The sequence below is a fragment of the Ammospiza nelsoni genome, chromosome 15 (assembly GCF_027579445.1).
Source record: "Ammospiza nelsoni isolate bAmmNel1 chromosome 15, bAmmNel1.pri, whole genome shotgun sequence".
Taxonomy (NCBI): Eukaryota; Metazoa; Chordata; class Aves; order Passeriformes; family Passerellidae; genus Ammospiza; species Ammospiza nelsoni.
Window position 1 is genome coordinate 9,827,758 of NC_080647.1, and position 26,555 is coordinate 9,854,312.

General features: G+C 39.8%; 1 protein-coding gene across 4 annotated transcripts in view; it reads left to right on the forward strand.

Annotated features, from left to right (window-relative positions):
* Nucleotides 1–14,120, forward strand: part of STAG2 (STAG2 cohesin complex component) — a 72,691-nt gene extending 58,571 nt beyond the window's left edge. For 3 of the 4 annotated variants that reach the window (XM_059482999.1, XM_059483000.1, XM_059483001.1), the window contains exons 23-34: nt 336–428; nt 2,776–2,950; nt 3,399–3,538; nt 4,651–4,752; nt 6,391–6,539; nt 7,036–7,164; nt 7,513–7,718; nt 8,117–8,306; nt 8,392–8,505; nt 9,294–9,420; nt 9,742–9,819; nt 12,203–14,120. In XM_059482999.1, coding sequence (XP_059338982.1) covers nt 336–428; nt 2,776–2,950; nt 3,399–3,538; nt 4,651–4,752; nt 6,391–6,539; nt 7,036–7,164; nt 7,513–7,718; nt 8,117–8,306; nt 8,392–8,505; nt 9,294–9,420; nt 9,742–9,819; nt 12,203–12,226 — 1,527 coding nt within the window. In that variant the 3' untranslated portion in view covers nt 12,227–14,120. The remainder of the gene's footprint in view (nt 1–335; nt 429–2,775; nt 2,951–3,398; nt 3,539–4,650; nt 4,753–6,390; nt 6,540–7,035; nt 7,165–7,512; nt 7,719–8,116; nt 8,307–8,391; nt 8,506–9,293; nt 9,421–9,741; nt 9,820–12,202) is intronic. The other variant, XM_059483002.1, reaches the window with a different exon arrangement.
* The last annotated feature ends 12,435 nt before the right edge of the window (nt 14,121–26,555 follow it).

Genomic DNA, 26,555 nt, shown 5'->3' on the forward strand with positions numbered 1-26,555 from the left:
TTTCAGCAGGAATGAAAAGCACCTTATGGAACGTTGTCCTTTATTGAGATTGTTTTCTGCTCGTACATAACAGGTTTTTTAGTTACTGCTTTTTTAAAATAAAATAACGCTATTTTCATCCCAACTGCCATCTCTTCTGTGCTACACAGAATGACAAAATTAAGGAAATTGCTACTTGCTAATTTTATTTGTAATGGTGATTTTTAAAAATAATGTACTGGACTTGAATATTACCACTGAGGTCTGTGGTGAAATGCTCTGTAAAAGTGAATGCACTGTATGGGACTGTACAATTGGAAAAGCAAAACTGTTACATGAAATCATTCTTTTTAAAGGAGGATCTTCTACGTCTAAAGAAGCAGATGAGAGTGTTCTGTCAAATCTGTCAACACTACCTGACCAATGTAAATACTGCTGTTAAGGAACAGGTTAGTGGCTGTTGTTACTTGGAGTCTTCTAATACTGTACTTTAAAGCAGCTGAAAAGTTCCTCTTGCCAATATTTTTGTCACTTATGTGATGTCCTGGCTGTTCAAGCTGAGTGCCCTTTGAGTGTCAGTGCACATGGTGCTTGTATGCTTGTCCTCCTCCTCTACATAGGATTTCAGAATCCATTTAAACTTGATTCTTTTGAGTAATTTTAGGCAGCATAATGTTTTATGCAAAGTAGCTTTTTGTTACTTTTAGTAATGACTCTGCAGGTGCACTGTAGAAATCTCTGGGTATAAGCTGAGTGAGAGTTCCATTTCAAACCTCTTGCTTACCATGTGCTAATGACCCACATCACCTGTGGAGCTCTGGATTCATAGCCTCAAAACTGGCTAAGGACAGCAATTTAAAAGGGTTTCTTTTAGTTCTGTCTTTGAATGCATGCAGGTGCACCTTCTCTTCCTTCTGTGTTGCTTCGTGACACAATATATTCCTCAGTTTTTCAGAGTTCCAAAAATTTGGGCATCTCAAAATCAGGAGGAAAAAAGTGACTACTTAAGATGAGTGTGTATATGTTTATACATGCACAAAGTATTCACTTAACCTAGGAGAGTTTATTGTTGGGAAATGGGAATTTTTGGAGTCACCTTAGGAACACTCACACTGCTATTACACTGTTGGTAATAGTGTTGTTCAGAGATACTGTAGCAAATGCTTGGAAGCCTCAGCAATGATACACTGCTTGATGAGCAGTTTTATAGTTAGTCCTTTATACAATTGCCCTTTGTGGGGAGAGTTTTAGCTCCTAAATGTTTCAGATATTAAAAAATGTAGATATTGAGCTTGAGTAAGTAATGCATGACAGTTCAGACAGGAGACAGAAGTCCTGACTTTTTTTGAAATGCTTGCATGAAGGTTTTGGGGCTGGTCCTTAGTTTTTGCTTCCGTTTCAAAAAGAATTGAGACATTGGGAAACACTTGTCCTGAGTTCTGAGAATTAACAGAGTTAAAAAGAAATTAAATTGAACTGTAGGGGCTGAGTCTCTTCAGTCTGTGAGCAAATAGTATCTGAGGATACTCATAGGAGTTTGAGGTTCCAGTGAAGAGCACAGGTTACTGATAGCAGAATTAATTCCAAGTAAATGCCTTTAACAATCTTTAAAATGCTAAAATGAAAGGAAATGAAGTGTCTCTACAGGGGAAGGACCAGATTATCTTCTAGGTAGACTGTTTAATTAAAGACATAGAAAGCCAGGAGCCTTTTTGCTGCTGAAGATAATAATAACCTGGTTGAAGTGGAAAATCTGGTCCACTGAGTCGCACAACTGCAGCTTTTGAAACTCTTGCTAGAACAAGAATATTCCTGGAGCTTAATAGGCATGTTCTATGTCAAAGAGCTATCTAGTGTAATAATCACAAGGGGTAGGGTGTGAATGTGCTAGTAACAAAAATTACTGAAGCTCTGAGTAGGTCCCTCTAAGAGGCTGTATGACTCTGACTCTGGTGAACACTCTGGAAACTGGAGCTGCCTGGTTACACAGGGTACCTGTCACACAGGTACAATGTTCCACTTCCTCTGGGTTCCACTTCCCTTCTCTAATCTCATGAAAGGAAATTAAGGGAATTCAGAGGGGCACATGAATTTTTGTGACCAGGAATTAGTAACACTCACTTTGAGGAGTTAGAGAACAGACCTGTTCATGGAAGTACTTAGGAGATTAGAGCCAAAGAGAAGGTACAGCACTAAGCAGCTTCTTGCCTTGGTCTGCTAATTTGAAGAATGTCAGGTACTAAGTCATTTGAGCCTGGGGCAGTGGAGTACAGGCATTTAAATCTGATATCAGATGTACAAGTTAGCCAGCAAAAGAAAAAGTTGGTTGCACTTTTGCATTTTTGGGCATTAGGATTTAAAGGGATTGAATAATCTCTGCTGTTAGATGTTATATGTTATATGTTAAACAAATGTGATTGAAACATTTTTAAGAAAAGACAGCAAAAAGGAGATTGTACTATGGTCAGAGTCCACAAAGTTCTCTAGTGACCGAATGTAGTATCAGTCAGGTACAACTGGGGAGTTTCAGGCTTCTCATGTTTTAGTCTTGCAATATTTTCACATATAATTTGGCATCATCTGTGCAATATTTTTATTTGGAGACCCAGTCTTGATACAGGAACCTGCTATGTGAAGCTATGCACATTTTGAATTCAGTTGGCCTTTGTAGTTGTGTAGGACTTCAGTGGCCTGTGTACACTGTTGAGATCTTGAGTATTTTCTCAAGTGCAAATACATTATTCTAAACAAAATCTGCTTTTCAAACAATTATTTATTAAGGTTTCTTTTTAACAGGCTTTCACAATTCTGTGTGATGTGTTGATGATCTTCAGCCATCAGATTATGACAGGAGGACGTGACATGTTGGAGCCACTTGTTTACACTCCTGATTCTTCCTTGCAATCTGAACTACTCAGTTTTATTTTAGATCATGTCTTCATTGATCAGGATGATGATAATAATAGTGCGGGTTTGTACAAAACTTAAATTACCTTTTAATTTTTTGTTTTCTAACTAATATCTTTGTTTCTTTATGCATTTCTGTGTTTTTGTGGTGGTGGTATTTTGTTGTTGGTTTTTTTCTTGTTTCCCTGGTTATTTTTTTGTTTTAATTTTGTTTTGTCATTGAGAGGTGTGCATGTACATAAAGGTAGGTGTGGCTTTTAAATGTCAGCAGCTGATTAAAGGATTTTCTGTATTGGGAACATGTAGGACAAGTGCAATAAAGGTTTGGTTTAGTAGGTTCAAATATTTATCTCTGTATCAGGGTAACAGACATGTCAGTGGACAGTGAAGTGCATTGCCATCAGAACTGAGATCTGATTTTCTGAATCATGACCACTAGCCCATATCAGTTTTATATATAAATACTTAGAGTCCTTAAACCTGACAGTTTTCCTGTTCTGAATTGTTTCTAGATGGACAGCAGGATGATGAAGCCAGCAAAATTGAAGCATTGCACAAAAGAAGAAACCTGCTTGCAGCGTTCTGTAAGCTCATTGTGTATACTGTGGTGGAAATGAACACAGCCGCCGACATTTTCAAGCAATATATGAAGGTAAAGTTGAAGCTTAGGAGTGCTACTTCATAAAACTACTAGAATACAGTAGTTGTAGGATTTTTATTACTTGTTTTTTTACCTTGCAAGATAACAGGTTCAAAATGTGAAGAATTCAAAACTCCAGAGTTGTAGGCCCTTTTTTGTATGTAGGGAGAAAAATTACTGAGATGAGATTTACAGTTCCAGTGTTGTGTGGGTGGTGGGGACCAAGGAGGGAAACTAATTATTTTAATGTTGTTTTTACTAGTTTTATTTTCTTACTCTGATTGATGGTGTCTTTTTAATTCACTTATTAGTTTAGTAGGCCTTTTGAGAATGTTCTTCCCAAGATCAACTCCATAATGTCTAGTCTCATCCAATAATTAAGTTTAAACTTTGTAGAAGTAAAATTTGAGTTCCCTCTCCCCATTATCTTTATATCTGTTTCAATCTTACTTCAAAATAAAAACCTCTCCTGGCTCATGGGATTCACAGCTGCACACTAATAATATGAGTTCTCATTTTGTGAACATGATCAAGCTTTGCTCCTTTGTGATTACCTTAAAATCCTAAAATTTCGGCAGCCTGCTTTTATATCTGTCTTGAGTGCCCTACATATATTTTTGATTCTCCAAATAACTAATTGGGTCTTTCTTAAACCTGAAATACTTTAAAAACTGAACAGACAGCTGCCTTTGTTAGACAAATTATACCTATGATGCTGTCTGTAAGTGCATCCTTTTAGCAAAGAAAATAAAACTCCTCACCAGAGTTACAGGAGTTGGTGAAAAGATTAGATTCTAATAATGTACCCTGAAAAGGTGAACATGTGTCATTAACAAATGTCATGAAGATAAATAGGTCATTCTGCCTCTAAAGTAATACTGGAAGAATGAAAAGTGAGTTTATTCTTTTTGCATTTAGGGGTTTTTTTTCAATTATTATTCTGGAGGTGGTTTAGGGTGTAATTTTGATGTAATCATGAACATGTTGGGGTTTTTTTCCTTTAGATAATGTTTGATTTTTCTTTTTAAAAGTTCATATCCTAGATTTTGTTTTCAGAAGAACTCAGTAGTTGCAATGTTTTCAACTAACATTGACAGTTAACCTTTTTTTTTTGTTTTTCCTAGTATTACAATGACTATGGTGATATTATTAAAGAAACGATGAGTAAAACAAGACAGATAGACAAAATCCAGTGTGCTAAAACACTTATTCTTAGTTTGCAGCAGGTAAGAGTTTACAATATTTTTATGCATGAAATTCCATACTGTAGATGATGTCCTGTTGTTTAGTAACTAGTTTCAGATATTGATGATGAAATCTTGATGGGCAGTATGGATAAGTAGGTCTGAACTTAAACACATTTTCTGCGTTTTCTACACCTATGTGAAAAACTGCCAGAAGTCTTCCTATGCTTACCATATATTGTACCACAAAAAATGTAGGAGTGGTCAATAAATTCAAAATGAATGTAACTCTATGAAACCTTCATAACTCTAAAACAATATTTTAAGTAAAATATTCAGATATGTGTTGTGAGATGGCAAGTTTTCTTGTTTGTGAACAGATAAATACTTTCTGCCTGTGTGGTAGGAGGTTGGGGGTTTTTTGTGGAGGTTTTGTTTTGCTTTTGGTGTGTTGTTTTGGTTTTGGGTTTTTTTTTAACTATTCTGAGAATTAATTTGAAGTTTTAGTAATTTCTTAATGTTTAGTAGAGACTTCAAACATTTGACAATAAAACATACTTTAATGCTCTCTTCAGTAAAGTTTGTGTGGAAACTTGATGAATTCAGTTAAAGTTAACATTTGATTAATCTGCTCACATAAACCATCTGCATGGATTTTATTCACAGGCTCAGAACGGTAGAGACATATATCTCCAAAGCACTGTAATCCAGCATAGATCACTGCTATCCATGAAAGGAAAATCTACCCAAATATATTTTCTCTATCCCTGGTTTTTGACTGAAGATTATAAAGCCACATAGTGACTGTGGATCTGGGTATTGAGCCTGGTGAAGTCCAAATGGAAATAGTCCTTACTAAAGTAAGGACTGGCTTATCAGTATAGATATTGCCAAAAAAAGGCAGGATGAGGCCTTTCCTTTTGATAGCAGCATGACTCTTAAGTAGCTGGTGGAACTGCAGTGTGGAATATGTAACTAAACACTCTTTGTTTCATTCTTTGTGATACAAAAGAGTGAAGGGTGTGTTAGACAAAATTTAAAAAATAGAAAAATTTATTATTGAAGCCCATTATAGTTGAATTCAGTAGGATTCAGAGAAAGGATTGATCAAAGAAAAGACAAGACTGAAGTTCAGAGTATTTGGCTTTGACAACTATTGATAAGTAATTAAAAATCTCATAATTTGGTACAGAATTTCTGGTGTCTTTGGCAATTTCCCTGAACATATTTCCATTTCAGAGTTTCTTTTTTATACGTGTATTTTGAGAAGAAAAAAGAATTGGGAACTAGTAGTTTGACAAAGTATTTTAGTAAAGACCAGGTGAAGATCAGCGCATTTATTTCTTCTCTGTTGATATATGTAATTAGGGAATCCTACTAATTTTTTGTATTCTCAACTTAAGAACACCTTGATTTAGTGAAGCACTGAAATCTGTCATCCACTATGTCTACAGTTTGAGTGCTTGATCAGTGCATTTCAAAGTTATCTCTGGGGTGCAGACTCTGAAAGAGTAGCTGTGACTTCATTGTCCAAAATGTCCATGTTTGTCTCTTGGTGTTTTCAGATTAGCAGTGGGAGGAAAAAGCTGTGAAACATACTTCTAAACTGAAACTTATCTCTAGTCCAAAGTTTGACATAATCTTTTAATACATGAAAATTTCCCTTTTTATTCCATCCAGCTCTTCAATGAAATGATTCAAGAAAATGGTTATAATTTTGACAGATCATCACCAACGTTCAGTGGCATAAAGGAACTTGCTCGACGTTTTGCTTTAACATTTGGATTGGATCAGTTGAAAACAAGAGAAGCTATTGCTATGTTACACAAGTAATTGTGTGCTTTGTATTACTTCCATTCTTTGAAAATGAGTTTGTTAATACTAAGTGCCTCAGCTCTAGAGATGATATAGCCCATATATTAATTAGGGGATGACTGCAGTTTTGTCTCTGTGTAAAACCTAAATGTTTAATATTGTTGGTGTTCTCCAGCATCGTTGTATAAGCATGTAAATTATAGCAGTGATGCTATAATGAACAAGCTTTTTAATGTCTGGTCCATAACAATAAGAAAAGATCCACTTCATTGTCAGTGGTGATCATGCTGGCCTCATGCAGAAAAGCTGCAATGCAAGGTAGAAATCCATGACAGAAAGAGTGTGTCTAGATTAAAATAATAACTAGTGTTCACTTTTTTTGCTGGAATATGGAAACATCAAATTAATGCTTTCTTGACATAAAGGAAAGGGGTTTGGTTTTAGTAGCTCACAGTGCTTTGAACTTCTGTTTGTTCTTTGTCTGATGTAATTTTTTTTGTTTGTGCTTAGGGATGGCATAGAATTTGCTTTTAAGGAGCCTAATCCACAAGGTGAGAGCCACCCACCATTAAATTTGGCATTTCTTGACATTCTCAGTGAGTTCTCCTCGAAACTTCTCAGACAAGACAAAAGAACAGTGTAAGTATTTTCTTAATATTCACAATATTTGTAATGATAACCATAAAATATGTGCATCAGAATAAATATTTGTGTATTGTATTCATCTAAAATGGAATCTTTGACACATCAAGGTAAGTTTACACTAATGTAGTCAAGTATACTCACAGAAGGTAAATTGTATTTATTGTTGTTATTTTTCATTTTATGGTGAATAAACAGAAACTGTGTTCCAGATTTGCTGTTGTCAGGTCTTTGTGTTAAGTAGATGAGAAACATTGGCTGTTAATTTCAGTAGTTGCTTATCTTGACATAGTAACATTTTGTTACAGACTTTTTGCATCTCTGTATTTCTTGTTTCATTTAAAGGTATGTTTACTTGGAGAAGTTCATGACCTTTCAGATGTCTCTACGAAGAGAAGATGTGTGGCTTCCTCTCATGTCCTACCGGAACTCGTTATTAGCCGGTGGGGATGACGACACCATGTCAGTGATTAGTGGAATCAGTAGTCGAGGATCTACAGTAAGAAATAAGAAGACAAAGCCAGCAACAGGCAAGCGGAAAGTACCCGAAGGTAGAACTTCTCTCATCTTAAACTTTACTACAATAGATATTCATATAAACTGCACACATTGTTTCATATTTCTTAGTGTGACTGTATTGGTATGCCTTTATGTATTTTTTCAGAACAAGTTGCCTCTGATCATGTATGTGTCTTAGTGGGAAAAGTATTCATTTGATTCACAAAAGAAGATACAGGCACTATACAGTGTTGAGTCATACACTAGAAAAGTATAGAAATGCTCCAGCCAGTGATTATAAATCCAGGCCCTTTGAGGCACATGTAAGACTTTGTGGCAAAAAGTAAAGCAATTGATTCTCTGTATCACACATTTAATTTGTGTTTCAGCATTCACTTTTAGACTAGCTTGAAAAACACTTCACGGATGTTCTTGCTGTGTTTGCTTCCAGCTGAAGAAAGCAGCAGTAGTGACAGTATGTGGCTGAACAGGGAGCAGTCAATGCACACCCCAGTGATGATGCAGACACCTCAGCTCACCTCCACGATAATGAGGGAGCCCAAGAGATTGCGACCCGACGAGAACTACATGGGTGTCTATCCCATGCAGCCCGAGCACCACCAACCGCCGCTCGACTACAAGTACGTACAGCAGTAGGTCTGCTTTGTCTTAGTGTCCATACACAAAACCAGTACATGTTTAAAATAGAATAATGGTCTTTTTAAGCACGCAAGTAACGTGGATGTTGGCTCAAAGGCAACAGGAAGAAGCCGCGCGACAACAACAGGAGAGGGCAGCGATGAACTACGTCAAGCTGAGAAGCAACTTGCAACACGCCATGTGAGTGCAGTGAAATGCTCCTTCTGTGGGTCTGGGAGGGGAGGGTTTATAAATGCAGTGGTACACCTGTATCTTTTAAGAGAGATACATCTTCTAAGTTCAAAAGTTCTCTGCATTCTTAAGGGCAGTGTAGTTCTGCAGAAACAAAGTACACATTGCAACCAAAAACATGTATTGAGGAGCTTTACATCTTTCCCCTACTTTTGATTGTTTTATTTCCACTACTTCATGTAACATAGTTTCAGTGGTGGCTTTTTTTTCATACAATGACACCAATTAGTATAATTAGAATGACTCCTTAGTTTTCTCATAAGTTCTGATGTTTCATGTGGAATTTATGAGGAGAGAGGATGAAGGACTGTGTGGGTGTATTTGTAATGGTTTTACCCATCTACTTTATTTCAAAGGCATTCTTTCTGGCCTTATCAGAAGGCAGAAACAATTTTTCTTTAAGTGGCAAAACTTAAGTTCATTCTCACTTGAGCATAAATTAGGTATGGAGTAGATCTGCTTACCAGTTCTCACACCCTCTCAGAATACCCATTTAGAAATGTCCCATGGTTGTCTAAATTGACCTTTGTTAGGCATTGTCTCATGTTCTCTTAGTATCTTCTGGTTAAATACCAGCTTTCTTTAGTAGTAGTTGTGCATTCATTTCATTACTTCATTTCTGCTTTATCTAATGGAATCATCATTTAGGAGTTAGGAGTCTCTTACTGAGCATTAGCTTTTTAAGTAGATAGAAGTTAACTTGATTTAGTGCTAAACAGTGTTGCTTTTCATTTCAGTCGACGTGGCACAAGTCTAATGGAAGATGATGAAGAGCCAATTGTTGAAGATGTGATGATGTCATCAGAAGGGCGGATTGAAGATCTTAATGAAGGCATGGATTTTGACACCATGGACATAGACCTAGTAAGAAATTTACTTACTTTTAGTGGTCTTGGGATTTGTATTTCTGCTTTTAAAACAAAATATTTGAATTAAGTTTTCCTTCTTATAAAAGAAAAATCCTTCTGGTTGCTTTCTGCCTTGCTGAAGGGCTGTGCTGTTGTCTGTATACAAGAGCCATCTGGTCCAACGGCTTTACAAAAACAAGAACACTTCCTGACATAACTAATAACATCCCTTGTGAATTTCTACCCCTTGAGAGTTCAGCTTCACTGACTACAGTGTAAAACCTCTGTTTTTCTGGTGAAATTGCACTTAACCTGTTTGTTTGTTTGCTTTCTAAAGCCACCATCAAAGAACAGGAGAGAACGAACAGAGCTAAAACCAGATTTCTTTGACCCTGCTTCAATCATGGATGAATCGGTAGGTTCACTTACATAAGGGAAAAGTAATGTAAATCAGTCTTAAGGTTGCCATACTCTCTTACTTCAGATTTTAAATGGAAAGAATGCAATATTCAGGTTGTCATTGTTAGCTTATTTTGACAGACTGGTACAGTAATTCAGCTCCATACATTCTAGGATAGCCAGTGTTCCTTGCAATTTTATGAGATTTTTGTTCTTAATATCTATATATAGCTATGTAAAAGTTAAAAGCCTATGATTCTGAGCAGAAAACACATTTGTTATGGAAAAGACTGTAGCAGAGGCTGATAGCAAAGAGCATTAGAAAAATGAAGAAATGTGCATACACAATATTAAAGGCAAGTTTCCTGTTGTGCTGAGCTTAGTTCAGTGACTCTGATGTCATTACCAAATGTCAGCACTAGATGGTTTGCATTTTGTGGGGTTTTTTTTAATTGGCATATTTACTTTTGTGCATAAGTAAGATAATGGAGAAAATAAGAGATAATACAGATATCTGTTTATAGAGATGAGAGGTATTTTTTCTTTCCATATAAAGTTTTAGGTCCAAAACATCCGAAGTCTGTAGTTTCTGCTTGCAGTTGCCCTTTTATCCGACTTGATAAATCTGCAGTCTCTATTCTCTTTTAAAAATCTGCATGAGGGATTCCTTCTGTCTTGAACTACTTGTAAAGTATGCAGCCATTTTTGACCCTGGGTAGCTGGTACAAAATTACACTGGAAATAACAAGCTGCAGCAAGCCAGCAGAGGACAGTACAACAAGGCTTCCTGGGAATCTTGGACAGCTTGGTGGAATTTGGAAGATGGTTATGTATTTTTTTACAGTATTGTTGCAGCGTGAACTTGTTCATGTTTATGGGAGAAAGAAGTCCTAAATACTGTTTTAATAATTGCAAATCCATATATTTTGTACCAGTAGGGCTTTGCTTTAGTAATAATGAATCAGTTAGGCTGTGTGTCTGGCTCTTGTGTGTTCTTTCCTGAATTAACACCGAGAAAATATCTCGCCTGTTCTCTGACGTTCTGTTTTACAATAATTCTTCCCCTCCTCTTCTCAATTTTTCCTGCACTGATCTGTGAAGTACCAGTCCCTTTTTAGTCTGACAATGCTGAAAGCTTGGCCTTCTCCAGGCTGCATTTCATTGATGTGAGAGCCCTTGTAGCTCCGGCTCTAGCACTGGCTGGGGCAGGTTGCGGTTCCCGCCCGGCCGCGCTGTGCCGGGTGCAGTGCGCGGGAGCGGCCGCGCGGGGGCAGCCGCGGGCAGCGCAGCGCAGGGAGCGCCGGGCGGGGCCGGGAAACAGCTCAGTCTAAAGACAGCGTTCAGCGTAAAAACATCATCGCATCAATGCAAAGCATTCTCAGAATAAAGTTAACTTGCTTTATTCTTATAATTTATTTCAGAGGTCTCTTATTCTTGGAGCTGTTGCACTTGTTTTTAATAGGTGTAGACGTAATAAAGCTGTTTAATTTATTGAGATGCACATGGTTTATGACTAGACTTCTAGTCGGATGTGCCCAGTTACTGCTGGCAGCAGAGGCAGTTCTGTCTGTGTGCTCTGTTATAGGAGGCACCCAAAGTGAATCTAATTCAAAGAACAGTAAAAATGGGTTTGTAAACAGATAAATATGAACAGCATTGTCAGGATTCAGGAAAATTTGGTCTGTTTTGCCTCTCGCTGATTTTATAAAGTCTTACAAATGTTAAGACAGTCAAATAATATGGATCTTTTTGGCACATACATACTTCCATTGGCATAGAAAGCTGTATAGCTTGTTCCCACATGGGAAGTGGAAACTGATTCTTTTTCTTTCCCTAGTTACACAATCTCCTGGAGTACAGTTGCTTGATTTTACCTGATGATTGTTTGATTTTTCACTGTCGTCCTGACAGAGTGAATACATTTCCTAGGAAATGTTAAATTTGTGTCCTGGCTGGCTGGTGTGGGATGGCCTGTGCTTTCTGTGATCACAGACACAGCAGCAGCCAGTGTCTAGAGTGTTTTGTCCCAGGTTTAGTAGCTGGTAATAACACATTTGATTTCAGGTTAGTGCCAATAGAATGTCAAAGAAGTCTGAGTTAGGCACCTAACTAAAAATTCTTCTGCAATTATTACCTTAAATAATTAAAACACAGGCTTTATTCTTACTGGATCTAGTTAATTTCAAGTGTGAGAAAAATATTTCTAATGAATGAGGAGCCCTTTCCATTTTATTATCTAAATCAGAAGTGTGGTTAATCTGGTTTGAAAGAAGAATAAACTTAATAATGCCTTAATATATCTTGAAGTGTCTTAATCTTAAATTATATACTAATTGCTTTGTTATTTGTTAAATGTGTATTAGACTACAAATTGACACCATTTCTAACTTTTTTTTTAGGTTCTTGGGGTGTCAATGTTTTAATACCAGAGCAGCAAATAAATCAGTGGTGAAGTCATTTTCTAAGTGGAAGAGGAAGTTTTTCAATACAAAATTGTGGTAGATACAGTGAAATTCTGAACAGATTTTTCTCTAAGGAGAATGACATGCTTTCAAGATCAAGTGCATTGAAGGGGCAGTTTTGTTTGCCTGAAAGAAAAAAAGAAATGTAAAGGACAAGTAAACAATTGAGGATAAGCTACACTTTTTGTTGGGAAAAAATTTCAATATTTTATTTATGTGCTATCAGTTTATTTCTGGATCATAAGAAGTATTCCCTCTGAGTTTTAATCTTAACAGTCTGAGAGGTGTTTGGTACAGATTTGAGCCCCTCTCTACACATTTGCTGGCTATACTAAATAATCACGAGCTCTGCTGGATTGCTGTTCACGTCCATGAGCTGTAATAGTAGATGGATTGGTTTTCTCACAGTGTAGAACGAACCAGAAGAGTTGTCAGTATTTTTAATAAAATGCAAACTTAAGCAACGGAAGGTTTGTATCAATTAATCGTGGAAATAAATACATAAAACAGAATTTTAACAGCTTTTTAATCTAAAACACACACTTTTTATTCCAAAAGCTTCATGTTAGCCTTCTCAGAAAGGTCCATAAGCTATAAGCTACCAGAACGTAACAGATTTCACTCTTGCTTGCCCATTACCAACCCTGAAAGTTTGCTTGTCCTTTAAGAAAAATGTAATGTTGTGAAATTCCTTCCAGTAGTGCCACTGTATTTTGTCTCCAAATAAAAGAAGCTTATTGTAGTATGTTTGCAGAAAAATTCTAAACAAAAATTATACAGCTTATTAGAGTGTGGGAATAGGGATCTAAATTTTAAATAAAATTATATATATATATAAATTGGTGCTGATTTTATAATTGCGCAGTTTGTTTAGTTTTTTCTTACTTTTAAATTCCAACTTAAAATTATGAGGTTTCAGAAATATATTGAAAGTTTAACAATGTTTAAAAATAGAAGAGCATGAGAATTCATGCTTTAAAAATGATTTTTAAATTTGTATTTTATATTGTTTTATCTATCTGTCTTTGCAAGCAGTCTTCAGGTTAAAGATACTTCTAACAGGTTACAGTACATTTCCTCTATATGTAAATTAGATTGGATAATAGAAGCTCATAAACAACCCATAATATTCTTTAAAAGCTAAGCTTTAAATTTCATTTTGTGTCCATTCACAAATAAATTAAATTTGGTCTAAAACAGAAAGTGGATCTATGCCATTTTGACATTGACTCATTTTGCAAGGCTTAGGCAGCTAGACATAATTTTAAAGGAAATATTAACTTATATTACATATGTATATTTTTTGTCAGTTGTCTCTCAGTTCTTGAGGTATATTATTTTAATCATTCCATGCCTTAATACGCTTGCAATACAAGAATCTCCCCAAATGGGTGAATACAAAAAGGCTTCCTGTTTTTAGACTCAGAAATTAAACATTCGGCTGTGGTAGCCAAAAACCATAGATTATCTAAAGGATCATGATAAAATATAATTATTTTACTAGGTCATGGGTAACAACAAAATGAAAACTAGATCTGCCTAACTCATTTTACATAAATAAATACTCTCATGTCTAAAAGTACTGCCTATATTGTTTTCCACACCACTGCATTTAATAGAACTGCTGAGAGGACTGTATATATGATTTTAAACTTAAGTTGATTTTTCTTACTCTTGAAGGAGTGTTTCTTTGTGAAAGCAGTTCTTACAGCTTTGTTTTCAACCAGCTAAAAATGTTTTATATATTTACCTTAACCTGTTGTCCTCCACATTCTATTGTCCTAATTGTACTGTTTTCTGATTTGTATTTATGTCTTGAGACAGTAACTTTTTGAATAAAAATAAACCTACAGTATGTTGTATGTTTGATCTTTTTAAATTGGGGTTATGGGAGGACAGTGAAGAAAGGGGTATGAGTAATGCAAATGTTATGTTTATAGAAATCAAAATCTTTTTCCATGTCTTTTAAGTGTTTGTCTCAGAGTTGGGATAATGTATGAAAAACTGCACTGTTTTATATTTGTAATAAATTGTACAAGTTTTTAAAATGTGAATAAAGCACTAATTGGGTAATAATTTAAAGCAGAAAAGTTAATGCAATCATGATTGTTTTAAATATGCTTTAATTTGAGATAAACTTGTTAAAAGAATTAGTGTAAATACAGAGTGAGCTTTTGAAGAGGTTAGTACCTGCAAATAAAATTTTTAAAATTTGTATAGAACTTTTACATGCCAAGAAAGCAGTGGTTAATTATTTTTGTCTTACGTTTTCTAAAGGTGTATTAATAACCTTTCTGTTGGTTTCTTTTTCCTAATAACTATTACCTGATTTTACTCAGAATGCTTTTGATTCTGACATTGGAGATGCTGTACATAGTCCAATGGAAATACCATTAATTCTGTATGCTACTTTCCATTCCATAAATTGATCGTGCACCTGGTAAGCATTTTGAGCTTAATTGGCCAGACAGCTAGGGAATGAGGGGAGAACCCTAAAAATCCCTTCCCATTCCCCTCTCCTCAACTACTGAGCACCTCTAGCTGGGAATTGAAAACTCCTTTCTGGTACAAGACTTTTTAAAGCAGTAATTTTAAGATCTTAGGGAGAGAAAACTTTTAATCCTTGCTAATGTAACCTTGAGAGTTTTGGGTTGGTTTTCATTTTAGTTATTATTATTGCAAATGTTCATTATTCCTGTCTCTAAATCCTGCTGTAAGTTCAATAGTATCTTGTGGAAAATTGTTTTAGTAAGTTCTAAGTTTATAATGCAAGAAAAATACCTTCACTATACAATGTAAAGTCTGTTCTAGTTAAACTGCTTTGGTACAAAAGCCTGTAAATGGAAGAAATTGGAGTTTTGAAGAGAGAGATGATAAAAATGTAGAAAAAAGCAAACTATTCAGAGAAAGTAAAGCCTGTCCTCTGGTTTACCAGAGAGGCCACAGGGAAGGTATTGATTTCAAAGGAATAGTTTCCACATATTCTGTAAAAAGTATTTCTTGATATTAAACAACCAAAGACAATATGTAAGACGTTAGTGATGGCTGTTGTTTGTTTGTTTGGTTTTTACGCCTTTGGATGGTGTGATGCTGATTCCTGTAGCATGTTAAAGATCATAAATTCCCATCTTTAATCTCAATATAACTAAAAATGCACCTCTTTAAAGTCTGCCTCTCTATTCCCCCCCCTAATTTACCCATACACTTTTCCTTGCATTTCAGGACAGCAATACAATTAACTTCCTACACATACTGGATTTTTTGAGCTGCTTTGATTCACAACAATGCTTTGCAACTTTTTTTATCTATAGATGTTTTTATTTTATTATAGCCCAATTAATATCAATGACTTGTTCCTTTGAAGCACTTGTCAAAATTGTGAATTTATGCTTCAGAATTCTTTTGATTAAACACAAATTGATTCTTCAAAAATATTTTCATTCCTACTTAACTGTTTTAATTTAATATTCTTTGACTAATCTGTGATACTGAAATGTAGTTTATGCCATTGTCTAATTTTTCATAATCCTATACAATTTCTTGTCCGGAGATTGTTTAATTTCTTACATATTTCTTGGCATCCAAAAGTGATCATATTTTTGATGGAGGTGGATGATGACACATACTCGGAAAACAAGGTAATTCAGGGCAATACTGTTCTATAACAGTTCTGTTTTAAAAGTAACAATTCCATATGAATTGTGCCTGTCATTTTCCTCAGCTGTCGTTCTGTCCTGTATGCCTTCCTCATGTTGCTGTTCTTTCTTTAATGTTTCTTTGATTAAATATCAATTTTCATATTTCTTTAAAGTTTTTACCAGTTAGATGTTGTTGCAAATGGTGCCTTCCAGCTAGAGATTCAGTTGCTGCTTTTTGTTGTGTTTTTTTGTAGCTACTGCCAGCTTTTATGGGTGTAAATCATAGTGGCAGTACAATGGTAAGAAGCTATAACTCTGCCCAGAAAAATGATCCAAAGTGTGGTTGGGTGGCTGGCTGACAGAAATGTCCCTGTCCTTCAGTGAATGTGTATGGTTCCATAATGTCATCATGCTTCCCAAACCTGACTGTGTAATTTCTGCTGAGTTTTTCTCAGCAGTTTTTTGATTGGAAAATAAGAGGAAAAGTCATCATGTTTTGTGTATATTAACTGTTTTTGTCAAAGAAAAAGCTGCAGTTGCCAGCTTTAAAGGTGGAAGTTGTGTTCAGCTGATAACAGCTTGAATTCTGCACTTGCAGAAAAGCTATTTAAAAGAACATAATAAAATAAAATATGAAAGTAATAAAACCTCTGGAGGCCTAGAACATCTCAGATTAGGAAGGAGAGATGTTAAGTTGGTAGTTACTTCATGAAAGCATTCAAGTGATAAAACAGGACTTGGCAAAATGGATTCATGAGCTTGCAGAGAGTTTCCTGTTGGCTGAGGTGGGTGATGGCAGGTGAGAGATCCATGCACACAGCAGCAGCTTATTCCCAGTCTGGTGGGCTCTGGGTACAGCTTGAATGATCCCTCAGACATTGAGCAGGGATGGTCTCCTTGTGCTCATCTAGCCTTTCTCATTCACTACCTTTGCCCTTAGGCTTTTGTCCCTGAATCCCCTGTACCATCTGTAGGGCCTGGCTGTGGACATTGGTGTGAGCCCTGTGCTGTGGGACATTGGTGTGAGCTCTGGGACATTGGTGTGAGCCTGTGCTGTGGGACATTGGTGTGAGCTCTGGGACATTGGCGTGAGCCCTGTGCTGTGGGACATTGGTGTGAGCCCTGTGCTGTGGGACATTGGTGTGAGCCCTGTGCTGTGGGACATTGGTGTGAGCTCTGGGACATTGGTGTGAGCCTGTGCTGTGGGACATTGGTGTGAGCTCTGGGACATTGGTGTGAGCCCTGTGCTGTGGTTCCTGCAGCTCCTGGCAGGGCTGGGCTGGCTCAGGGTTTCAGCACCCTCTGATCCTGCGCTGCCCAGCACTGGGGTGTCCCTGCTGGAGAGCTGAGTCCTGGCCAGGGCTCCACATGACACCTGTTTGCCAGGCCATACTGCCAGCAGGGAAGCCTTCAGTTGGCTGCTGCCTTGTGAAAAGCAGTTAAACCACAGCTCTTGAGTGACAAATGCACCCATCTCTTATTATTTCAACGCACTCTTTTCACAGGCTTAAATTCTGTTTTCTTCTTTTCAAACTGCTGCACTCCACCAAAAGCAAAAAAGCAAACCACATCCACTTGTTTTTCATATCATGCACAAAAGCACTTAAAGATGTGGTGTATCTTATATTTAGCCTGCTCTTTATTGTTCATCTTAAAGCACTGAGCTGTCTTTTACGCAACTGTTCTTACGTATCAACTGACAAAAGCTGTCTTTCCATTATTTCTGTTGCCAGTTTATAATCTTCTGAATCTTGAAAAGCAGATTTCTTGGGGTGTTTTTTTTTCAACTGAATTTTTCCATTACAGACAAGAATCAAAGTGCTCTGTGAAACCTAGCTTGGATTAGGGAAGTGGCATTGTCAGTGAAAACAGCATGTTGTCAGTTCCATCCTGTTTGAGAGACTGATGGTGTTACAGTTTAAGGGCTTATTGTGTAAATGTTTGTAACTGGAGAAATCTACAGATTTGGACTATTGGTCCTTTCCCTTGTTAGGCACCCTTTTATTCTTGCTCATATCAATAGCTTGTGTGTGGTGAAAGGAGCTTGTTGAAGTGCTGTGAAGTAAAAGAAGCACATGTTCTATTTAAAGCTGCTTTCATTACAAATTCTCTCTTTTATTTATTTTTTTAACCTCGCAATGCTTCATCTTCTACTTCAGACTGACTTTTAACTGCATAGTTAAAACTCACTTGGGTTGGATTTGTAGATCTGACAGAAAGAAAGGTTCCCTGTAGAGCACAGAGGCTGCCAGTGATGCAATATCAGCTGTTTGTGTTGGCTTTTCCTGGGAATTGTGTCGAGTTAGCCAAAGAGAAATAGGCTGTTGGTGTTTGTTCTGGCACATTACTGATTTGTCTCAGATTGTCACAGAGCTACAGATTTTGTGGATTTAGACAGTGTAGAAGCATTTTCTCTCCACATGCTGTTTCTGTAGTTAACAATATTCAATGCAGGCCACTTGATCTATTAGTAAAGTTCAAAATATATATATGTCTTTTAGTTTTTTTCTTAGTCCCTACTCACAAGGAAAGTAAAATTTCTTCTTTTCTTTTTGAATTTGATTTGCTGTTAATCTCTCATTCATTTATAAGAAATGAATTGTTTGGAGTGTTCCATGGATCCAAACCACAGCACTCAGTGATGTATAATCCAAAGTGTGGTAACTTGGCAGGATGAGTCTTGTGGGTGGGTAACGACTGGTGTTGTACCAACCACAAACATTCACACAGTGACAGCTCCAGATCTGCTTCACACTGGTGTAACTCACATCTGGAGAGCAGAGATGCTCTGACCAGCTGCCACGTTGGGCCCTGGCCACTGTGTGGTTCCTCCTCAGGCTCTGCCTCCTGCATGGTATCAGACATGTGGGATGCCCATTCTCTGAAATGGCACTTAATTATTATTAATTATCATTCCTATTATCACCAAGCTGTCAACACCTTTCCCAGTCCTGTAACCCTGGGTCAGCCACCTTATGACTCCCCCAATTCAATTTTAAATTGCTTAGTGTGGTCAGCCTGAGCCAGGAAATGCAGTCATGTCTCACCTGCCTGCAGAGTGAGATGATTCATTTTTTTTTTCGGGAAAATATTAGAAATGAACCAACGTGATTTTGGGTCAAGGCTTTCAAGGTGTTGTGGTCTAGGAATAAAAATACAGATCTGATGGATCAGCACACCCCTGATCCCTGTCAGAGTTGGTGGGGAAGAGGAGTGGGGACCCTCCTTCACTGTGTAACACTGAATGGGGTGATTCTTTTCTGAATTTCAGAACAATGGTTCTTGTGATGAGGGACTTTTCCCCACACTATTTTAAGGTGAAGGAGGGTGCATGTTAGAGGAATTTGGACTGAATGAGCCATGTCTTGGCTCAGGTACACATCATAAATAAACTGATGTTCTTGGTACAGCTGATTATAAAGAGCTCTCTTTCCAAAGGACAAGTCTGGCAATTACACAGTGTAAAGGCCTATTTAGTAGTACAGGCAGCCCAAATCAGTATCTTTTATAAGGGATGCTTTGCTGCTTTTGCAAAGTCAAAGAATTAATTCTGTTTTCATTCTAGTACCATGGGATTTAGGGAGAAAGTTCCCTGGCTTTGTATGAGAGTCAGCTCTGGGTAGATAATTTCTGGTAACTTAATAATTGAATTTGGCCTCTTTGATTTGTCCAAACATTGGGTGTTCTTTCCATTATTTCTGTTTCTGGTGCTATCTTTGGTGGAGATTCAGGTATTTTTTTTCTGTTGCTGTTCCAAAATACAGGGAGTTTTTCTACTTATCTTTGGTCCCTATTGTATTTTTTTAATAGATATAATTTTTGGACAACCAAGGTTTTTAAATGCTATTTCAGTATAGTTCTTGACACCTAACAGATTACCAGGTGAAGATAACCTTCATATTGGCAGACAACTTGAGACTTTTATCACAGCTCCTACCTCCAACCAGGAGAAGCAAAAGTTGCAGGTAATTTTTTACGACGTCCAAAAGGTTGTAAAAGCAACAAAATGTTTGTTACTGTATCCAAACCAGCCGTAATTTTTAGTGAGATTGCAGAGTTGTAGGATGGGAAAGGGGTTCTGTGCCTGTCCCAGTGGGGCACCCTGTGCCACAGTTCCTGTTTCCATCACTTGCCCCAGCCAGGAGGAGCCTGAGCCCCGTGCTGGGGCTGCCCCGTGTCCAGCTGGCACAGCCTGGTCCCTGCTCTCTCCCAGCCCTCCTGGGGCTGGATGTGAGCTGACATCCTGATGGGAATGTTGCTGCCATGCCTGGTTCACAGCTCTCTTCCCCCTGGGATAAGGTCTCTTGGAGGGCTGGGGATTCCCACCCCTGTTTTTATTCCTCTATCACTTTGTTCCTGCAGATCTTCACAAACTAAATCCCTACAAGAACATACAAATAAGCAGAACTGGTTTTGTTACTTTGCAGTAACAAAAAAATCAATCCTTTTTTCAGAGCAGAGAAACCACAGCAGGGTGAAAATAAACTTGGTTAACAAAACTTGGATAGAGAAGAATAATAGTGATTAAGAGAGCAATCTTCTTAAAGAATAGTTCCAGGGGTGTTGTGGTGAGAGCCGGGCTGGGGGTTAATTCTCCACTGTGTTTTGTGAACTGTGTCTGGGGACTTCACCTCTCCCTGTCACTGGGGAGCTGTGCCAGGACACTGGGCAGGGCTGTGGGTGCACAGCTGTCTGTCTGTCCCTGGAGCCTCTCTGCAGTCTCAAGTGCTGAATGCTGTTCCTGCCTGAGAGCAGCTCTGCAGAGGGTGAGGGTTTACCTCTGCATTAATGAACAAAATGGAAGTAGTTCAGGGGTCAGCAGGAATTAATTTATCAAAATGGGCTGAGTTCTTTGTCTTACAAAAATATTAATATGGAAGAAAAATATTAAATTACAGGAGCCTCTGAAATGAAGGACCTGACAGAGTAGAAAAATAATCCAGGAGATTTTAGCATGGTTTCAATTTTCAGAGAAATTTGAGAGCAGATTGTACATTTCAGTAGGGTCAGGATGTGCTTTAGAGATGCTCTTGTTCAGATGTGTAATGGAAAGTAGATTTTAATGCTGGAATGTTGCTGTGGTGAGGATGGCTGTACCTCTCCCTGGAGAGGGGCTGGGTGAGTGATGCTGGGCTCCCTGGAGAAGGTTTCAACATTGCCAGAAATCTGGGGAAGAGAGAATACTTTTTGTTCAGTCCAAGAGCAGTGTAGATGTAGCTGAATTTATACTAGCACCTGAAATAGCCCAGAAATGGATGCTGTGGTGCTTTATGTTGTACAGAAACTCTTTTATCACTCATGTTGGTCCTGCAGTAGTCTGAGAGATGTGTGACCCCTGCAAGAGCAGGGTTGTCTCCCTCAGAGATGTGTGGTGACCCTTGCAGCAGCAGGGCTGTCTCCCTGGTGTTCCAGGGATACATGGCCAGCAGAAGGGCTCCCTTAAGAGACTCCAGTTGCAGTATAAATTCCATATTCTCACTGTGATGTTTCTGGGGAGCTATCTGGGCTTGTTTCAAATCCACACTTCATTATGGATCAGTGGGGAGGAATGCTGTGTGAGCTGCTTGCTCCATTTCCATCCCAAGGGCTGCTCCCTTTTCTCCTGTAGGGCCCCTCTCAAGATAAAAATTCAAATGAGAGGTCCTCACCACATGGTAGTGGTCTCTAGCTGGGGCCTTATGAAGATGTTCTCTCTGAATCATCAGCAAAAAAAGCTGTGTATCAATGTCTTCTGGATTGTGTCCTCTGCTGATATTACCATGTCTCTTACCATGTCCTCTCAGTGGCCCTCCAGCTAAAAAGAAAAATAAATTAAAAAGTCTGAGTATGTTCAGCAGGAATTTGGGATCGCAGTTCCACAGAAGCCAGTCATTCAGCTTTACATATTTTCCCCTCATTTCCTTTTTATTTTAGTCTGTCTTCTGAATGAATTTGTCACAGTGATAGAGTTTTTCAGTCTGAGAAATACTGATTATTTCCCCCTTTTGTGGCTGCCTGGCCTGTTTGTAGGGCAGACATCTGCAGTGATGTCTGGGAGCACCACCTTGGCCTTTGGAGCCTGTGGATACCAGTAAAGCATAAAAAAAACAGTAACATGGGAAATGACAGGGCTACTGCCAGGTAGCTGGTGATAGAAGATCTACAGCTGTATCATTTCATTAATAACCATTACCTTCATCAGCTCTTTTCAGCCTTGGCTATGAAATTGGCAGTCTGGCCTGAGTGCTGTCCTTGACTCTTTTTACTGCCTTCCTTAAACATTTCTTCTCAAATTGTTCCAATTTCTTGACTCCTTCAACATTTGCACAATTGTCAAATAATTCTTGCCATAGGAAAAGAAAAAGAACCCCGCCATTTCTATTTAAAATTTGAGTAGTTTTCAGCTAGACTTTGACTAAGTATTCAGGTCCTTAGTGGATGTCAGGGCTGAGATAATGCCAACTCCTGCACTAATTAGGACTAATCAGTGTCATTTAAAAAGGAATTTAGGATCTATCAAACTTGATATGCTTTCCATTAGATAATGAATGTTTCTGTCTCCACCCTCTCTGTGGTAGTTGAAGTCTCCTTGGCTCTGTAGAGGGGTTTGTTTTAAGCCAGACTAAAACTTTGCAGGTTCTTCTTTCCATCAGTGAGGCATTGTTTGAGTGATAAAATAAATGCTAGTGGAAATGGGAGCAAAACCCTCTTCTTTCTTGAGAAAATGACCACAACACCTTGGATGACTTGGTTTTCTTTGTCTTCCTTTTGTGCTTTGTGTAAGTGGATCCATTTTATTGCATCTCCTCAGTGTCACTGTGCAGAGCATTGTGGCTGTGGAGCTGAGCTGGGTGCTCTGTGATTCCAGAGCTCCCACCAAGGAGGGGCTCTGGGCTGGGGAGCCCTGGGGGCGAGGCAGCAGCTCACTGGAGATGGACTGGGAGTGGCTGCTGGGCTGGGGAATGGGAATGGTGCCTTCCATCAGCAGGGAAACAGCCCCAGGAGAGCCTCACTGGGAGGGTTTGAAGCTGCTCCTTATTGCCCTCCTTGGAGCTGCAGGGCAGTGTCCCCCCTCAGAGGGGCTCATGCTGGAGGTGCTTTGCAGAGGTGAGTTCTCAGCACCCCCTGACATCAAATTCTTTGTGTTGAGCAGGGCTGCTCCCCTCAGCAGCACAGTGAAGGTTCTGCAGTGCTCTGGCTGCAGCAGAGATGGAGGGGTGGGGGTTTGAACTTGTGTGAACATTCTCCTGGGCTGTTGGTGGGGTCACACATCCTGTGCTGTCCTGTCTCACAGCTGTGTCTGGGTGGGAAGGGTGGATGTGAACATCCAGGGTTGGGTTCTGGCTCAGCAGGTGCTCAGTTCACAGTGGAGTTTTAGCAAAGAGCTGATCCTCTCTCTCACTGTGGCTGCTCGACAGAAGGCTGAGCTCTGGGAGTGGCTGAGCTGTCTCATGGACACACATCTTCTCCAGTGCCAGCTTGTTGTCCAAGCCATTGAATACATTTTCTCAAATCATGGCGGTATCTTTCAACAATGGTGATTCCCTGCAACACATGGAGCCTCCCATCTAAATTGTCATTTCCTATGATTTCCTTCATTCTATCGCAAAAGATCACCTTCTGCAACTTTTAAAAATTCATGTGCAAATTAAAATCAGAATTCCACTTGAAAAGTTTTTACATACATCCAAATAGCACAGCAGAACACAGAAGCTGAAATTTCACGTTATTAGGGCACATCCCTACAAACAGCATCACACAGTGGTACTGAGTGCTCTCCATAGACAGGAGATGCCACAGTCCTCTCACTGCCTTCCCAGCTTCTGGGAGCCCCCTGGCTCAGGGGCAGGGTGTGCCAGGGCTGCTCAGCCTTGGGACAGCAGGGCAGAAATGCCCTGAGGGAAGGCAGGCAGTGCCCTTGCCTTCCTTCATTAGGAGCCCTGGGACTCCCTTCTGTTTCTCTGCCACACGGCGGAGCTCTGTGTTTGTCTTCCAGCCATAAATGAGGCCGAGGAGAGCTATGGGTTGTACAGGGCCTGCACCCAAAAGCCCAGTGTGAGAGGAGCTGTGGCATCGAGGGGCCAGCTGAGGGCTGGCCTTGCAGGTGTGGTGGGCTGCAGTAATTGAGTTTTGGGGGACAGACTGACAGGGGATAAGAGGAATGGGAATCAAATGAGATATAGGTTAGGAAATTTAAAAATCCTATAAGAGAGGGGGAAACAGGGAAATTTGTTAATACCAGTGAAGCTGGTTATTTTTTAGTTAGGTGTACCCACGCATGTCCTGGGAAAAGAAGCCATTAAGGAAAATGGGCCTGCCAGCAAGTGGAGAGAGATATGATTGAGGAGGAAACTGCTGGTGCTGCTCTAAAAACCTGGGCTTTGAAGGAAACTTAGGTGCTGGGTGGAAAATCTGAAGTCACTAAAATGGAAAGGAAGTTGGGAAGCCACAGAAGGCAGAAAGCTCTGCATGAACCTGCCTGGTGGTGCTGAGCTGGCAGAAGCCCTGCTCAGGTAGGTGAGGCAGGAAAGGCAGCTCCTTCCTGCACAGAATGGGCCCCTGTGGCAGGACAGTTCCCCTGGCACTGGGGCTCTCATGCCCCTCACCATTGGTCCATTGCAGCTTTTTGAATCTTGTTCATCACAAATCCTGTGTGCATCAGATGAACGAGAGGCCCTGACTCACTTCTTGTAGGTCTGGTTCAAGCCCCAATGGGTGAGAGAAAAGCAGCTCCAAGGCCTGTGCTGGGCTCTGGCTCCTCTCCAGCCCCCAGCTCTGTGTGATCCCACAGAGGAACACTCAGCCCTTCTCCATGCTGCACAGGGCTTTGCTGGTGTGGCAGGGTCTATGGGAACAGCCCCTCCTGTGAGTGAGCGTGGCCAGTTTGAGTCCCTGTGTTCACAGAGCCCTTCCAGGGAGTCCCTGGGCACTGGGATGGGGCAGTGCTTGCAGGTGGCTCCAATCCCATCACCTTCAGCTGTGGGGAAGAGCTGAGACCTGGCTGGAAACAAGAGCCTGTGGATTTCCAGTGCACTGGGCAGTGTGTCCTCCCTTTAAAGAAGTAAGTGAATGATGTAAAAACTGATTTAGTCAAACATCTCCAGTCCTAGGTCAAGTGTCTCCAGTTGGGCACAATAGTGTTTGCTGTCCCTGACAGCCTCCAGCTCTACCCCTGCTGTGTTCCCTGGGGCCTGTCCCTGCTGGGTGAGGGACCATGAGTGCTGGACCCTGGGAACATTAAGCCATAGAATTATTTAGGTTGGGAAGGATCTCTAAGACCCTGTTGTGGTTTGACACTGGCCAAACACCAGGCATCCACAACAGCCAATTGCCCTCGCCTGTCACAGCTGGGCAGAGGAGAGAGGAAAAAATTAGGTAAGGGTTCATAAGTGAAGATAAGGACTGGGAGAAAAACACTCCAAGGGCAAAACAGGCTCAGCTTAGATGTACAAAGTGCATTTATTACTAACAAAATCAGAGGAGAATAATGAAAAGTAAAATAAGCCCTTAAAACACCTTTTCTTCTCCCAAGGTCTCCCTCCTCCCCACTGGCAGTGCAGGGAGACAGGGCCTGGGGGTTTGGTCAGCACATCCTGGTTTCCATGCACTGGAGCCTGGGTGTGAACACTCCCACCACCTTGTCACAGGACCCTACTGGCTGGAGAGAGCCCACTGTATTCTGGGCTTGTGACAGGAGTCTGCAAAGGTTTTGTAACCTTTCTTCATGGCTCAGGAAGGGGAAAGAAAAAGTGGAATTTTTTTTTAATGCTTTATCCTTGCTCTGGGGTTCTGCAGCCTTTCAGGCACCTGAGTAAATGTTTGTTGTGATGAACTGCTCACTCTGCATTGCTGTGGTCAGACTGAAGTGGTTTGTGCTGGGTCGCTGATGAAAAATAGATATTTGCATTTCTCTTCCAAACTGTGTTCAAAGCACCAGGCATGAGCGATGGTACCCAGTGAGTGATCACCTTTCATTGCTTGGCCTGTGACTCCTGCCTGTCTGCTGCTTTGATGCCAGATGTCCAAAAAGGCCCAGAACTCACCTGGGGATGGGTTTTTAAACATGCATCATCTAATTCAAGTACAAAGCAGATGAAGTCTTATAAAAGTGATCAGTCACTGAGGTGCTGAAGTTAAAGCACTATCTCTTTGTAAATCCCAACACATGTTAATCTTCAATCAGAGCTGCTGGCTGCTGTGTTTTTCCCCAATTTATTTATTTTTAATATCTAGCTACTGGTATGGCAGCACTTCACTCCTCAATGCCAGGGGGAAAACCTGTGCAGCCTTGCTGGCAAGAATGTCTGGGGAAGGCAACGTGATTTGTGTGTGTGCACAAGCAGTGACAGAATTGAAGTGTAAATAAGGGTTTGGGCTGTGTAAATCTGTGCTGCAGGAGGTGCTGCTTGGTGGTAAATCCCTGTGTCCCAGAGGGAGGAGGCAGCAGGAGCCTGTCTGGATGAGGAAGGAAGCAGTGAACACTCGACTTCCCCCTGTCCCAGGTGAGACCTTGAGCTGTGGGGTTTGTGCTGGCCCGTGGCTGAGCCCATAGGGATCCCATTGGGGCTCCAGGACACATTCCCTGGCTGTGCCTGGTGCCCCTGGGACAGGGAGGGAGGGTTTCAGCAGCTTTGGGTTAGTGAGTTAACCCTGGATGGGGCCCCAGAGCAATG